The sequence below is a fragment of the Ascaphus truei genome, chromosome 1 (genome assembly GCF_040206685.1).
Source record: "Ascaphus truei isolate aAscTru1 chromosome 1, aAscTru1.hap1, whole genome shotgun sequence".
NCBI lineage: Eukaryota > Metazoa > Chordata > Amphibia > Anura > Ascaphidae > Ascaphus > Ascaphus truei.
The window spans coordinates 445,355,930-445,373,358 of record NC_134483.1 but is presented as its reverse complement, the minus strand read 5'-3'; the positions used below and the strand labels follow the sequence as shown (position 1 = coordinate 445,373,358).

At 42.9% G+C, this 17,429-nt stretch overlaps 1 protein-coding gene across 1 annotated transcript in view; it reads right to left on the bottom strand.

Moving 5' to 3' along the window:
• Window positions 1-577: 577 nt before the first annotated feature.
• The window catches only part of PRSS12 (serine protease 12), a 139,334-nt gene continuing 122,482 nt past the window's right edge, over window positions 578-17,429 (bottom strand). The window contains exons 12-13 of the mRNA XM_075616387.1: window positions 3,771-4,051; window positions 578-1,788 (exon numbers count right to left, since the gene is read on the bottom strand). Of these exons, the coding sequence (XP_075472502.1) occupies window positions 1,481-1,788; window positions 3,771-4,051 (589 nt within the window). The 3' untranslated portion in view covers window positions 578-1,480. The remainder of the gene's footprint in view (window positions 1,789-3,770; window positions 4,052-17,429) is intronic.

Below are 17,429 nucleotides of genomic sequence, written 5' to 3'. Positions count from 1 at the left end.
TGAGCACTATGCACTGTGCTGTGCTTGATATCCCACCACCAAGATTTGTTTCATTTACACTTCAAATTTTAGTGCATTGCCTTATAGGATTTACATTTGCACCAATTTTGGCTTTAGGTCTTCCTCCGTGTACAGACTTTTTTCTTTCTTCATTGGCCATTAGAGAGGTCACCCAGTATGAAGTCTCAAAAACAAAATCTCCATATTGATGTTACAACAAAACATGCACATCACATTCATGTTTTTCAAGATCCAATGTAGGGCCTCATCTTTAACATCAAGGTGCATGAATGCCATTATAAACATTTTCTAATTTTCCCAGAAGCTGCCAGAATTTTCCTGGAAGACTTAAAATTGTATATTTTGTTAACCGGACAACACTGTGACATGTGCAATTGTAACGTAACAATAAAAGCCTCACTGCACCCAGCGGTGTCCTCCCTAATATTAATTGCAAGCACAATCAGTTACAAAACAAATGTGCAGCTTGGAGTACGCTCCTTAACCCTCTTTTGCTAATGAAAATATATGTGTACAAAACACACTACTTGCTATTCACAAGCACATGAAGATAGAGAAATGTAAACAGATTATTTATTGCAGTAGCACAAATCTGTTTACAGATAAATCTACCTACTCAGCCTTGTCCCCTGCACACATAACCTGGTGCGTTTAATGGCCTGCTGTCATCACTTCCTCACAAGGTTAACTTTTACACATAGATGTCTTCTATACCAATACTTATAGATTATAATATGTAGGTTTTTGGGGACTGCATAGGTTAACTCCCGGAGGTAGAGATGACAGCAGGTCACACAATCCATCAGGAGATGTGTGGTGGCATCTGCAGGGAACTCATGGCATATGCCTGTAACATGTCCTACAGTTTAATGTTTCACGTAACACAGAGTCTGAGAACTTGTGTGGTAATGACTTTTTTTATGGGTGAAAAAAATATATATTTCGAAACTGAAAAATAGCCTCAATGCTTTTGCAGTATTTATTTTCCCGGTTAAATTGGTTCATTTGGAAATCATACTTAGTGTAGTTCCCTGAGAGAATAGTAGCTTATTTTTTGGCTTTTTACATGACAAAACGTATTAGACTGGATGAATGACTATAACTATATAAAACATAATTACAAAAAAATGCATTTATCATTTTTTTTTATATCCAGCATGGCATCAAAGTATCAAGAGTCTTCTGTTTAGATGTTCTTGTTGAGGTTGCCATTACTTCCTTTTGACTTACCTCAATTCTAGAACAGTACAGTACCTTTAGGACATAAGTAACAGCACTTTTAAATATGGCCACCATACCAGCAAAGCCCATTATGTATATTTTAAAGCACTCACTAGTGGCCCCAGAGATACTAACACCTGCCTGCAGCCCTAGCTCCTGAGTGCCTTGGTGGTAATGATGTAACATACAGTACACATTTGGTCTAGCCTCCACTTAAATGTTTCAATTCTCTGGGCGTTTATAATTTGGTCACATTTTTAATCCATGGTGTAAACGCAGACACCTTTGTGTAAACACCAGGCGAGTCTTTGACTCCACAGCCATAACCCCAAGAGGTCACCCCATACACTACCCAGCTACCCCCTGAACGTTCACACACCAAAGGACCACCACTGTCTCCTTGACAACTGTCCACGTGCTTCTGCTCTTGGAGGCTCCCAGCACAAAGCATCCTTCCTGTAAATCGGCTCCTATAACGCTCCTCACAGCTTCGCTTAGGTAGTAATGTTACAGCCGCCTGTTGTAAAGTTCTTGAATATGCCCGTCCTAGGTAACAAACAAAAAACATAAGAAACGCAATGAGCACCGTACATTTCTTGTTGGTTAACATTGTTTAGGATAAGAACCCTTTTTCTTACATATATACATGGTTGTCAGCACACTTGCTTAACATAAGGAATAAGTTTAAAGGCATGAAGATCTGCTAGAGTGAAAAGGGTACTCAAATATCTTACCAGCATTTTTCCAATTGCAAATATTTTCTTTCAAAATCAGTATTTCTGTCATGCAAATTGTTATTAATCTATATCTATATCCTTACACACACACACATTTTAAGTTATGGTGGGTGAAAAAGGCAACAAGAAACCTCCACCGTATTGCATATAGCAAATAAAAAGATCACTTGTGAGCACATTCACATGTCTTAGGCCTCGGACATGCTTACCGCTTGCGTGCTGAGGCGCGCTGAGGCTCAGGGAAAGCGGGTGCTTTCCCTGGCCTTGCGGTTGCTTGTCCTGCTCGCCGTAAGGGGGCGGGCCGGGGGCGGGCACATCACTGGCTGGGGGCGGGCCAGTGACGTCACGGAGCTGGTTCGCCCTCATTGGGCGAACCGCTCACGTGACCGGCCTGTCGCGCCGGCAAGCGGGGGAATTTTAAATTCCCCTAAGACCTGCGCTTCCGCAAGCACGCGGAAGCGCAGGTGAGCCCCTACTAAAGCCGCTCTAATTGCGGCTGTAGGGGCTCAGTGCTGAGCGGGAGCGCACGTCAGCGCGCTTCCGCCAGCAAGCAGGCAACATGGCCGAGGCCTTAGGCAGGTCTGCAACCCTGCCTTTCACCATTATCCCCAGCATACAGTGCTTCCACTGCAGCAAGGGATTCTGGGAAATTACATGCAAATTAGCACACAATGTGTCACCTTTTGTCTGAAAAACCATTGTTACATGGAGCCCATATAAGCTAATCCTCGCTGTTAACACAGCTTTAAAGCACAGCATGGGAATCAGATGCAAAGCCGGAGAAACCATTCACAAACATGTCCGTTTTAAGACCTTCGAAGGCCCTAGGCACTTTTATTTCTAGAGGCCTGTGTGTCCGATATGTTTACTCATTTTTATGCTAATTTCATCGTTTGCTTGTTTCTTTCGATACTGGCGATATTTGGCATCGATACTTTTGTTTCGATATTTAAAGGTATCGATACCTCAAAGGCATTTTAAATTAAAATTTGCTGTTTTCTCTTATTTTTTTCAAGTGAAATATTGTAGGCCCTAAAAGGTTTGTAGGCCGTAGGCTTTTCTAATTAACTAGTTCTCACATTTCTATGTACAAGTGTCCTTTTTCATCCTGATCACATACTTCATTGTAAAATGCTGCATTACTTTTCTGATTTGCAAAAGTATTGATGTAAAAATGGTTCTGTGAGGACTCCTAAAATGGCCCATTAGTGATTTTCTTAAAAAATTGTCATAATTTAGCTCTGATTCCTGCATCTTTGGAATCACTTCAGGTTTTTACACTTGATGAGACTTCAGGACACTTACCAGTTCCTAACAGAGTGAGTACGCAGAATGTGTTGTTTTGTGTTTCCCAGATACAGATGTAACCAGCCTCATTGGCCGGGAGTCACCAAAGGGCCACCATGCCCGAATCGTCAATATCCATTATTGACTTTAATGGCAGATATCGCCGATTCGGAGGCAATAGCACAGATTGCCCCTTGATGACGCCCGCCATTGTTCCTATTGATAACACAAAATATCCTAGTTTAATTTAGGATATCTTGGTGTTTCCATAGATTTCAATAACCATGTTTATCTGAGTAAAAAGAACAACGAGGCAGGCTCATCTTACATTGGCAATTCTAGTCAACTGAGTTGAGACGATGATAGCAATACTGTATTGAAAAGGAAAGGATGTGTTAAATGGCAGCATTTTAAACAAACAACTGCAAACTATTTGTTTTTAGTGGATCTACTGATATTTTACATGTTTCTATAATACTCTAAAAATATATATATATCTCTTACCTGTGTCACCCCATCCGGTGATGTAACAGTTTGGTGCAGTTTTCTGCGGTCTCTCCCGCCTCAGAGGCAAACAGGCTGGTAAAACATGGGTGCTGAGCTGCACACACTGCTCTGCTGCTCCGTGCAGCCTGACCAGTGCAATGTCGTAGTCACTGCCATCTGGTCTGTAATCTTTATGTATTATAATCTGTTGGATTGCAACATCCTCTTCATATTCCTCTGGAACAAGGGTGTGATAGTCCCCAACTCGGATGACATAGCTGCGGGTATTGTTACCGTACCTAAAGAAATCAGATGGGATTATTCAAAGCACAATGCGCTTTCGATGTTGTTACCATACTTATAATATTACAGAAGTTCGATATCAGGCTCCAAGTGCATTTCGGCAAAGAGTCATTCGGGATATGCATATTTTATCAGCAATGTTAAAGTTACACTGCGTCGATTTTGTCCCACTCTCATTAGCAAGTTATACAGGAAGTAATTAGTAATTAGATGAAGTAGAAGGTGTGTAACGTGGAGAGTGGTTGTTTGAGGCATGTACAGATGAAGTCTCCGGTTATGACCCACTCTCCAGGGATGCTCTGTGGACAGTCCATCGGCTAGCTGCATGTGAATTTGTGCCCCCCCCCCACGGCGCGCGTTCACCCGCTACTGCTTGTAAATAGCCTGGTGAAGCACACGCACGCTTTATGTGCGCACTATGTGGGTGGGGGGGCGGTGGGGTTCCCATGCTGGCGGTGGGGTTCCCATACGTATAGTAATGGTATGCACAGATTTCAGCATGTATTGCTATTAGTTTTTGTCCACTATTATTCAAATTACATTGAATACATGAGCACATTGTATCACATTGTGTCACTGCCCTCAATTACTAGACACAGTTGTTTCTCAACTAGGGTGGCAGTGAATCGTCGTGTCTGTGACCTTCTGCTAAGGGTGCCTCGGCCCCTGGGGAAAAAACTCTGCACGCTGCTCTCCTCTCTCAGGCCTCGGCCAGGCAGGGAACGGGCGCGCTGGCGCTCATGCGCTGCGCCTTTCTCGGCCGGGCAATTCGTGGCCTGCTAGGCGCGTGCTCGCCTAGGGGCACGGCCATGACGTCATGGAGCTGGTTCGCCCTCATTGGGGCGTGACACGCTCACACAATCACGTGACACACTTGCGAGCAGCAAATTCAAATTTGCTTGCTCTGAGTGCCCGCTCGCTCAGCGCCACTTTGGACGAGGCCTCAGTCCGGCACAGAAGAGCGAGAGAAGCCTCTTCATCTAAAGACAGTGCAGGATGCGCCCGCTGAGCAGCTGACAGGTTTGAGGTGTGTGGGAAGGAGTGAGGACTTTGTGTGGGGTAGACAGGGTGATCGCTGTGTGTGTGTGTGGGTTGGCGAGTGTGATGGCTTTGTGTGTGTGTGGGTAGGGGAGTATGATGGCCTTGTGTGTGTGGGGATGAGTGTGATGGCTGTGTGTGTGTGGGGGGAGGAGAGTGTGATGGCTTTGTGTGTGTGTGGGTAGGGGAGTATGATGGCTTTGTGTGTGTGGGTAGGGGAATATGATGGCTTTGTGTGTGTGTGGGTAGGGGAGTATGATGGCCTTGTGTGTGTGGGGATGAGTGTGATGGCTTTGTGTGTGTGTGGGGGGAGGAGAGTGTGATTGCTTTGTGTATGTGTGGGGGGGGGGAGTGATGGCTTTGTGTCTATGCTGAGTATGTATGCGTGTATGGGAGGAGAGGATGAGTGACGTCTGAAGAGCAGGGGTGCCTTGAGATCTTAAAAATCCTCAGGGGTTTCCCTGCTCAAAAAAGGATTAGAACCACTGTACTATAGAGACATTTCTGCCGGTGAACAGACGTTACCGATAGCCTGATGTTGTGTTCTTCATGAACCTTTACAATCCCTCACAGGAAAAGAATATGACAAAGATTATTAATAATAATAATATAATAATAATAGCATGTTCTTGTATTAAATAAGATTCATAAGATTCATGCACATCGATTAGTATTTTTACGGGGTATGTTCTCATTTAAAACTACGGTAGCTATAAAATATGGGTATACTAATCCTGTATCAGAAGCAGTTTCCTGCCTGTTCTATCTGTGATCACATTTGAACACATACACAAGCAAAGGCCAGAGGAAAAACAGCTCAGTCAATGCTGTCAGTCTCCCCTTGCAACTTACTCATGCAAAGATTATTTAAGGAAGTTTAACTAATGGAATGCAAAAATGCTTCCTGCCACTAAAATAGATTACACCACCAACCAAATTCCCTTCCAGTGTCACCATTCAGAGTGGATGACATTACATATGAGAAGAAAAATGAATTGACAGATGTTTTTATTCTAAGTGCCAAAATAAAACATATATATGAAAATAAAATGATGCCCGTGTCACTTGGGAAATATAAGGTTTCCTATTTATTGTGATGACCAAAAGTATATGTAGCCCAGCTTCAGGGAAATGGTCTGGACAAGCAAATAAATAATAATATGATGCTCATATAATATTGAACGATTTTTTTTAATAGATAATATGCAATCACTGCAAAATACCCCCATTTTTAGGTAATACAGCTACTTGAAGCATATTTCCCACTTACTGTGTAAAAAAACGTGTGGTGTATCAAACATTGTTTTAAATATATCTGCCCTATTTATTACTACTAGTATACATTTTAATTTTGTCACAGTGAAGATAGATTATGGTTTGCCTGTGCATGCACATAAAAATACATATTTTACATTCTGAGATCATAGTTTCTATTGCATTGACAAAGGCATTTAGTGGTTTGCTCAATACTAATATCTCTCTTTCATGTGTTAATACTGTAGGTGTCCCTAGGCATTGATAGAAGAATGGTTTTGGATTATGGGGAAAATGTGAAATTGATTAACAAACTCATAATGTCATGTATCCCGGAGCTGTGTTTTTTTTTCTGTTGTAAGTATTTATGCCATTTTCAAAGTTAATGGTAGTACTGTACATGTTCATAATAATGTGGCTTATGTCCGTTTCAAGTCTGGCAAAGAATAGGACGAGGTTAAACAAAGAAAGGACAAGACTAGTTAGAAGGAGACTATTTAGAAAGACCATTTAAAAATCAGATATGTTATTATTAGTATTATTAATAATATTATTATCGTTTATTTGTGACGCACCAACATATTCGGGAGCACGCTACCATGGGGTACAGAGTTCTGCATATTACATAAACAGTTGCATACAAGTGAGAAGGAACATGCACACACAGATACAAAGAGGTAATGAGGGCCCTGCTCATGAGAGCTAACAGTCTAGAGGGAATGAGGGACAATAGAACATGCAGCAAAAAGCGGAAAGGCAATGCACTGCAAAACATGGAGTGGGGCACGCACAAATAAAGAAGTTTATTAGGCTCCTGCCCACATAGAGCAGGGGTGCGCAAACTGAGGAGTGCAAGAATTTTCAGGGGGGGCACGGCGATTGCAGAGGCCCCGCGCTTTTCCCCTAAGGCATTTAAATTAATGCCGGGGGATCGCATGAGGCCTCTGCAACTTCACTTACCTTGTCTTCGGCAACGCTGTGGGGTCACGCGACGCCACATTGGCATGGCGACGTCACGTGACCCGGTGGCGTCATTTGACGCCGGAGAGAAGTTAATGGGGGCGCGAGCAGGAAAGGAAGCAGGGAAACATTGCGCACCTCTGACAGAGTATGAGGCAAAGTACCTCTTGCGTGTTTCGTGCCCATAAGCACTTTGTCAAAGAGTAGCTATCTCATTGCCATATTACCCGATTATGTACAGGCACATACCAGAATTGACTCTGGGCGTTACCCGGATCAGTGTCCATCAGAACTATGTCTGTCAGACCAGCCGGTACCTGCCTCATATCACGCACAGAGTGCCTCCTTCGGGTGGAGGTCAACGTTGCACAATTATACATAAAATATCAAATGCATACAACATTAACAAATTACATGACTTAACAATGTCATATGCATTGATAAAAAACAAATGCCTCTGAAATGTAAATGGGATCACTTAATCATTACTCATAATGCTATTGCATAGATGGAATGAGGGACAATGTTGAAACAAGAAGGTGAGGTGACTACGTATTGCAGGATAAGGTGGGGTTCAGGTTAGAATATAGCCAAGTCTGGCAGCTGAAGCAATTAAGGTGTTTTTTTTGGGGGGGGGATGTTACATAGGATGGAGATCGGTTCAGCCACACAGCTGGTCCCAATGGGGTGGAGGGGAGTTAGATGTTAGAGGTATGGCAAGTAGGCTTCCTCGAAAAGTTGAGTTTTCAGAGAAGTTTTTAAACATCTGAGAGCTGGTGGAGTTTCTGATGGTGTTTGGTAGGGAATCCAAGAGAGAGGGGGCAGCATGGGAGAAGTCTTGCAGGTGGGAGTGAGAGCAGGTAATAAGGTGGGAGGAATGGCAGATGTTGTGGGAAGAACGTAGGGGCTTTTAGGTATGTTTTTGTGGATGAGGGATGAGATGTAAGGGTGGGCAGTGCAGTTTAGACCTTTATAAACCATTACTAGGATTTTAAAATCAATTCTAGAGGCTGTGACGAGCCAGTGTAGGGATTGTAGTAGAAGTGAAGTGATGAGTGTAGCAGCAGCATTTTGGATGGATTGGCATTGGGAGAGGCGGACAAAGGGATGCCAACTAAGACAGGGTTCCAGTAATCTAGACGGACATGATGAGTGAGTGGATTAGGATTTTAGTTGCATCATGAATTGGGAAAGAGGCATATTTTGGCAATATTTCGGAGGTGGAGACGGCAGAACTTCATGAGGGACTAAATGTGAGAAATGAAGGAGAGATCAGAGTCAAAGATGAGCCCTAGATAGTGGGTTTGAAGTGTTGAGGATATTGTTATGTTATTGACAGTGAGAGAGAGTGTTGCTGTAGTGGTGACAGTGGAAGGGTGAATGAATATTAATTCTGTTATGTTAAGCTTCAGGTAGCAGTGAGACATTAAGGAGGAGATTGCAGAGAGACAGTTGGGGATTCGGGATAGGAGAGAAGGGGGAGTTTCAGGTGAGGAGAGATAGATTTGGGTGTCATCGGCATAAAGATGATGCTGAAAGCCAAAAATTGTATTAGTTCACCAAGAGACGAGATGTAGAGTGAGAAGAGCAGAAGGACAGAGCATTGTGGGTCCCCAACAGAAAGAGGGAGTGAACAGGAGGAGACACCAGAGAAAAAACAGTGAAGGAGCGGTTTGAAAGCTAGGACGTGAACCAGGAGACAGCTACATCACGGAGGCCTATGGAGTGGAGAATGTTCAGGAGAAGGGGGTGATCAACAGTGTCAAAGGAAGCAGAGAAATCCAGGAGAATTAGTAGGGAAAAATGACCCTAAGATTTAGCTGTGAGTAGATCATTGGTCACTTTTATTAGTGCTGTCTCAGTGGAATGTAAAAGACAGAAACCTGATTGTAAAGCATCAGGCAGGTACTCCGAGGACAGAATGTGAGTCAGACAGTTGTAGATAAGTCACTCAAGTATCTTGGAGGCAAATTGGAGAAGAGCGATAGAGCGGTAGTTAGAGAAGGAGGCTGAGTCAGTGAGGGTTTCTTTAGAATGGGCATGATGAGGGCATGTTTGAAAGAAGTTGAGAATCTACCAGAGTCGAGAGAGAGGTTAAAACCGTGAGTTAGGGTGGGGCTTAGTGTGCTAAAGAGAGTGCAGTAGAGATATGAGGGAATATAGGATAAAGGGGCAGGTTGTAGGGCGAGATGTTAAGAGGAGCGCGGAGACCTCATCCTGAGTCACAGGGGAAAATTAGCTGTGGGTGGATTCAGGTGCGCAAGAGGAGGCAGGTGTTGTGTGTTGAGCTTTACATGAAGAGATGTCATGTCTGATTGACTTAATCTTGTCTGTGAAGTGAGTGGCGTGGTCTCGGGCCGTGAGAGTGCAGCGGGGGAAGAGTTTGGCGGAGAAGGAAGTCAAATGTGGCATATAGGCGTGAAGGTTGGAGGACAACGTTTGTGTTAGTGAAGAGAAGTACGTTTGCTTGACACGGGAGAGGGCAATCATTTAGTTTTGGTTCCTATTAATTTGAGATGAGCAATTCCGGATTGCGGAAATACAACCGCCCCCCCCCCCCACCCCAAAAAAATACTTCTACGATCTAGACTAATTTTAGCCCATGGCTCAGATATGAATGCTACTGTAGGTTTGCATGTAATTAATTTAATTGTACTACTCGTATAGGTATTCGACATATAAATATGACCTGTCTCTTGTTTTTAGTTAGTGAAATCCAGTTGGGTTTTGTAACCTGATTTATATTGTTTATGATATATTATAATATACTGTAGATGAATAGTGAGAGATACCACTATCTGACCTGTCACCATTCTATACAGTATATATACATTATATACTATATAGCAGTCAACCCGTTCCAGTTGGAGTTTGTAACCTGATGGGTATTATTTTATAAATTATTACTACCACACTAGAGATAAAAAAAATCTTAAGTTGTGTGAACCAATACAGCAATCAAGCGGTCAACTGATTTAAAAATTACCTATATTCTCTGTCTTATGTGAGGGTCCCTGGGTCATGGTGTCTGCATTAATGGGCCAATAAAAGAACGAGAAAGCAATATGTTTATAAGTGAAGTGAGTGGTGGTAACAGTGTACAGATGGACCAAAGATTTGACCTGATCTTGCCATAGTATTCTCAAAGGGGGCATCATAAAAATTCCTGGATCTTCTCTGGCCAGCAGACAAAAGTGAGAATAGGGTCACTATATTACTTCTAAAAGGTCCACCATAATGTAATATATTTAAAATCTGGTGCAATTCACATGGATAAATGATATAGATTTGTGACAAGATGAAATACAGAAATGTACTGACTCGTGTGAAATTATAAAAGGCCCACAATTCCACAGTTAGAACAAGGGGAACATTGTAAAGAAAACCTAGACAATAAAAGCTTTACAAAAACAAGGAGAATAAAGGTAACCCGGAATAGTAGCAATGTGCTTTGAAAAAGATAATAAAGAGAAAATAAGGAAAGCAGGTCTCTGACAAGGCAGTATATATACAGTACAGTACTTTTATAGTTGGCTCAGATGAACAAGAGAAAGTTATAGATTGAGTTCTAGCTGGGTTATCTCCACTGTAACAGGACATATTTGGCCTTGGGAGGGTACCTAATTATCAATAGGGCTTGACATTTAGGGCAAAGCACAGCCATGTGCAGTGTTCTGATGCTTTAAGGCACATGCATACAGTATATTTGTGAACCTTACAAAACATCTACACAGCCTAGATGGTCTGCTACTCATTGCACTGCAGTATGGTTCATGTCCTTACAGCACTGAAGGAGTTCATTGCATTGCTGTTGAAGTCAGTTTAACCAAACACACACAAACATGCACGCCTACATACCTAAATCAAACTCCCTTCTGGATCCAATATATACAGTCTAAAATGTTGATTAGCGTACAGTATGTGTTTGCCTATGTAACCCCCTTTCCCCTATGCCTAAGGGAAACCATGGGCGATTATGCGTGCTACTGTACCTGTATGCTCAAAGGAGACCTGAGCCTCCGCTTCTGGGAGCCTGGGGTGAGCTCTCTCTCTTTTAGTGCAGCACCTCCACCTATGAGGGATCTCAGCATTGGTGGGATGACTCCACAAAGGAACCAATACAAACAGTAATAACAATATCACACCAGATATTTATATAACTCATCTTTACTGTAACAGTATATAACATATACCACTCTCAACGCAATACACCAATAATATAGTGCAATAATACAACCCCCTGAGTGGTTCCCCCAAAGTACTTAGGGTGCCTGGGGCACCTATAAACCCGGTGTCCGCCCAAGCAATCCCACCCAAGTGTGAGTTCGCGCTACCCCCCTGTGATGTGTATGTGCATGTTGGTACCTTCCTGGTCACAGGCCAGACCAGGGAATAAGGAGAGAAGGATGCTGGATCTGGTCCCACGCAGCGGGGCCTCTAACACAACTCCCCTCACACCTTATCCAGGGCACGGTCCGTGGTGCAATCTCCAGACGGAGTGTTCCACCTCTGCTGGGTTGCTGCCCTATGAGGGAGGGTCCCTATCTAGGTCCTGCCCTTCAATACTATACTCAAACAGGGATCAGGGACTAAGTGGGGCCTTAGGGCAAAGTTCTGGCCTTGTCCAGGGGCTTACTGGTTCCCTCAGGACTAACTACGTGCTTCCTGCCCCGCGGAGGATATCCAGAGACTCTAAAATGGCCGCTCGCACCTCATTGGCTGGGATGACCCATGTGACCTATCCCAACCCTGAAGCTTCTGGGAGTTGTAGTTCCTGCTTGTTGTATGCAGAGCCAAGGTGGCTTTCGCAACTTTCATTCAGACTGCCAGAGGAGCGGAGCAGTTCCCCCTCACACCGGGGGTACGGATTCGGGACCCCATTACACATATAACCTTTCTTTGCATCATCTACTATAGATAGATGTAAGGTAACCAGAGGCACTTCACTTATTAGTGGGGATTGACTTTCAGCATTTCAGTATTACACAGAATTCAACAAAACATTAATAGGAACAGAGAATTATCAGACGGAAACAAACCACTTATCCAAAGTATATGTTTTCCAACTACATACATCATATTAAATAACAAGGGGACTTGTTAATGTTGCTTTAATATTCAATTACACTTACAATGAAATAATTATCTTTTTACGTATGTAGCACTTTTACCCCAACCCTATGTGAGATTTGGGCCGCTACATGTGTATTCCTGGTGCAGTGCATACCTGTTGGTAATCCAGGAGGCTCTGAGTTGCTCCGCGGTGGTATGGGGAGAATCAGGACAGGCTTCCAGGGTTCTTCTTTCTCAATTTTCATCACCACCAGTCAGCGACGATCCTGAAGACCCAGAATGGTCCATGCTGACACTCTTGTATGGCCCAGACAATATGCCACACTGTTAGATGGTTCCAGATTCTTCATTGTCATCACAGCCAGAAGTTACAGTTCTTCCTAATCCCCTGAAGGTCACTTTAAGGCTTCAGGCCCATCTAGGCTCCCTCCCGATCTCCTGCTGTATCCCCTACTGGGATACAGAGTAGCTGTTGCCCACTCCACAGGGGGAGGGAAGAGAGACTCTAACTTTTGGGAGAGTGCCAGTATATACCCTGGGGGATGGGCTTGTAACCCTGCCCCATAACAGGGCAGGTCTGATACTAACAGGCATCACATTAATGGCATGTGACCCAGCCACTATCTTCCCCCAGGCTGACACTCTCGGGTTGTTGCTAGACCCACCCCTGGATACAGTAATTATATCCAGGCTGCATTAGCAAACTAGGTCTTCATGAGGAAATAACCCTTCCAGTGCCTGTCCCTAGCAGGACTTATACTGTTAGGGCCCAAGAGAAGAAATAGCAGGCGGAGGCTATGCTATACATATATTTAGGAATTATGTCACAGATACAATCCCCGAACAGCTCTAATCTAATGAATTTCACACCATGCAATATATTCTTCCTTATGTTTCCTACTCCTAATGAATACATGCTATATCACTGTCAATTAAATTAATACACTTACATGAGTGTACATTACATTTAAAATACCATGAGATAAAAACAGAGGACACTGTTAGCAGCTCCTTATTTTGCAATGCAGAGTGATTTTGGACCCTCCATTCCCTGTTTATAATTTGCGAGATTAGCTTTGAGCTTCTGGCACATGCTCACGTATTTCTTGGCACACTATGAAGAGCCATAGACTTGAAAAGTGATGTAATAATTTTGAGAAATCAGGAATGCAGAGTGAGGGAGACGAGACATATCTGCAGAGAAACATTATATCTTCTGTTTGATGCTTGTGATCAGAAGGCACATCGGCACCGTTTCATTTATGTTTGAAGTGGGATTGCATGTTAACCTTTTTACTGCACGGCTTCCCAGTGTATTGCTGGCACGGTTACCAGCAAAGACATTATCACTGGGATTCACTAATGGCTGGTCTGGGCTACGACACCCCCAGTTAAGTGCCATTGACTTGAAGGGGATTTAACGCTAGGTCAGGGTGTAATGCCTGACATCGGCCCTTAGCTTATCCTACTCCCCCACTAAAGGGGGTTAATCATTAAGATGTGATTGTGCCGATTGATGCACTTTCAAACGGAAATGTAAATCAATGGGAGTTTTGGTGCGGGAGTTCCCCAATCGGCACTATCATGGTTTAACTAATAAGCAGTCCTAGATAATCCAGCACTGATAATTTCCAGAGACCTTTTCTCTTCCCCACTAAGCTATTATTCCTGTGCATTGCGAGGCATGTCCCTCCTGCACTGAAGGAATTAAAAATCAATCAGTCTAATCCAGACATCGATTAGGAGGGCAGGAGAGGCAAAAACATACCAGGCTAATCATTCAAAGAGAGCTGATGCCCATGAAAAAAAAATATTTCTGTCATCAAGCAACAGCATCCAATCCTGAAAATATTATTGTAATGTGACCACTGTCTGGCTAGTAGCCAGTGTTAAATCATGGCAAAGGGGACAAAGGAAAGCGAAACCCTAATGTGCAGAATTAATTAAGCTTCAATGTACACAGGGAGTCAGACCTAAGGTCCTCGCTGTCAGGCTGTCAGGAATCTGATCCTCCGGGCCTTGGATTCTGCCTTGCAAGGTGCTGCAGTTTGACCTTTATAAATGAAGACTCATTTCTCCAGCAAGTCACTGCCAGCTTTATATTTGCTGTATATAGTGCATCCTCCTCCATAGAAGGAGTGAAAGGTTTCTTCATTTGAATGTACTACAGTATGTAGGTTGAAACAGTCTACTATGTTGGAAAAGTAATCACAAAAGGGGGTTATTGTTGTCAAAATCGCAAAAGCTACAAAATGATATGAAAAATAGCATCAGATTTAACCAGGAAATTAAGCTTTTAATGGGAATTATTTTCTTTGATAAATTTAGTGGTGTTTCCCTCTGTTTTCTATCCGGAGGCTGATAAATAATGCACATTGGGCCATATTTATTAAGCAGTCCTACAGCAAGTACCTCAAGTTAATGGGCCGTAAAATGTTTCAGTAGATATGTATCATAATGTTTAAAACCTGTCCAACTGCAGGACCATCAGCAGCTATAGAAAATAAAACATAAATATAAAATCACTAAGAAATCCCTACTTCAGGAGTGAGGTGCTCGCCATCTGTGCGTATAGTGTGACTCCTGATACTGCTTGCATCAGAAGTCGATGTGTTTTGGGATTTCTCAGTAATCTATCTGACTTCTGCTGCATTTTGGACAGCAGAACCCTGTTACCTTCCGGACTTCTTCCTCACCTATTCTCTAAATTGCGTGACTGAAAAAAAGGGAAGGATTATGGGGTTTTTTTTTCAGGGAAAGCACAATGTAAACTAAGGGGCTTATTCTATATACCGTCTGATTGCACTGCGATCAAATTAATTGTCAATATTTATTGTTAAGTTATTTCTGCTGAATGATAACTCCTTACAATGAAGATATGTATTGCATCCTAAAAGAAAGGGTTTAGTCTGTCTACCTAGTATTTTTGGTCTTCCAAATGTTTGATAACAAAGTGGTGTGAATTCTTCTTACATTATGCTCACCACGTAATGGGTCAATGAAAGACTATTCTATCCTTTTATGTCCCTCTCTATCCACCTTTAAGACCCACCTTAAGACACACTTGCTTAAAGAAGCATATGAATAGCACTGTGGATATTCTAAACACGATACATAATGCTTGGCCCCCTGCAGACGCACTTACCAGAACTCCCTCCTACTGTCTCTGTACGTTCTCGCTACCTACCAATTAGACTGTAAGCTCCTCGGGGCAGGGACTCCTCTTCCGAAATGTTACTTTTATGTCTAAAGCACTTATTCCCATGATCTGTTATTTATATTATCTGTTATTTATTTGATTACCACATGTATTACTACTGTGAAGCGCTATGTACACTAATGGCGCTATATAAATAAAGACATACAATACAATACAATACAATGTCTGTGTTAAGTGTAATGAATATCACATTTCATGTGTTTGCAGCTAAAAAAAATGTTGGCAGATTTATGTCAGTTCAAACCTGCTAGTTATTAATGACACAAAATAAATTGATAGCTAGAGACATGGATATGCATATCCTTTACTAAAATATATTACTAAATCCTACATAAAACCAAATAAGCAATCCTATAATCATTCAGCATTGCAAATAGCTTAAAACATGTATGTTAAGAGATACATGTTGGAATTTATTTTCTCCGGCTTTACTGTCAATACAACACCAACGTCATTTAAACTTATATAGAGATTCCTTCTGTCATTATGTAATTTCTCATTTTGAAAAGCAGTGTCTGAAGTTCTAATCATGAATCTGATCATAATGGAGTCTTTGGGATATATCTATAAAGAATTGTTTATTGAAAAAGTGCATTGCGTAATTAAAATCTATTTCTCACTTAAAATCATTAGCTGTATATGTCGGTATGTCATTAATCATGTTCTTACATTTGGCGCACGTTTTCTTGTTCTTTGTATTGCATGCGTCAGGTTTATACATATGAATGCATTATAATTGGTCGTCTCTACTTTCCCCCTTCCCCTGTCACCCCTGCACCCAAACTCTCCATCACTGTCAATAATACCAAAATCTCATCAACTCACCAAAATCTCATCAACTCACCAAAACCCGCTGGATAGGCATCATCTTTGACTCTACTCTCTGTTTCATTCCTCACATTCAAAGCCTCACTAAATCCTACCGTCTCCACCTCCGAATTATTGCTAGCATACGACCTTTTTTCACTCATGACACAACTAAAATCCTAATCCACTCACTTATCCTGTCCCACCCTGACTACTGCAACCTTGTCCTAGTTAGCATTCCCCTAATTTGCCTGTCCCAACTTCAAACATTCAAAATGCTTCTGACGCATCTACCTCACTCACTGCTCCACGTCTGCTGCTCCACTACGCAAATCCCTACACTGGCTTGCCATATCCTCTAGAAACCCTAGTTCTGATTTACTGTACAAAGCTCTCAACAAAACTTCCCCCTCTTACATCTCAATTTTCAGCCCAAAATATACCCCATAAACTCCCCCTCCTTTCTTCCCACGACATCCACCTTTCCACCTGCCTTTTCACGTCCTCTCACTCCCGCCTACAAGACTTTTCCGTGCTACACCCACTCTGTAATTCTTTACCATGCACCATCACTCTATCCCAGCTTTCAGACATTTAAAAAGAATTTTTAAGGAAGCCTAGCTGGCATACCCCCAATATCCACCTTCTCCCCTTCAACCATAAAAAGCCCACCCCCCAATACATATTAAAAAGACCCCTACAATACATATTAAAAAAAGACTTACCTTGTGGATGATCAGGCCGGGTCCAGTGGATGTGCCGGCCTGGCGGCGGCACTGCAAGTTGGGCTCGACCTCTGGCCAGGCCTGGCTGCCGGTGATCTCGCGGCCGGACCCCGACTCTCCCCTCAGCAGCTGCCTGCATGCCTCTATCCCTCTGTCCCACGCTGAGCTTCCGACAGGCCTCCCTCTCATGCCATTGCACGCCAGAAGAAGAGAGCGCTGACGTCTGAACGCTTCCGGCACGCTGATGTCAGAGAGGCCCAACTTGCAGTGCCGGCCGGCCGGGCCCCCCCGAGATGC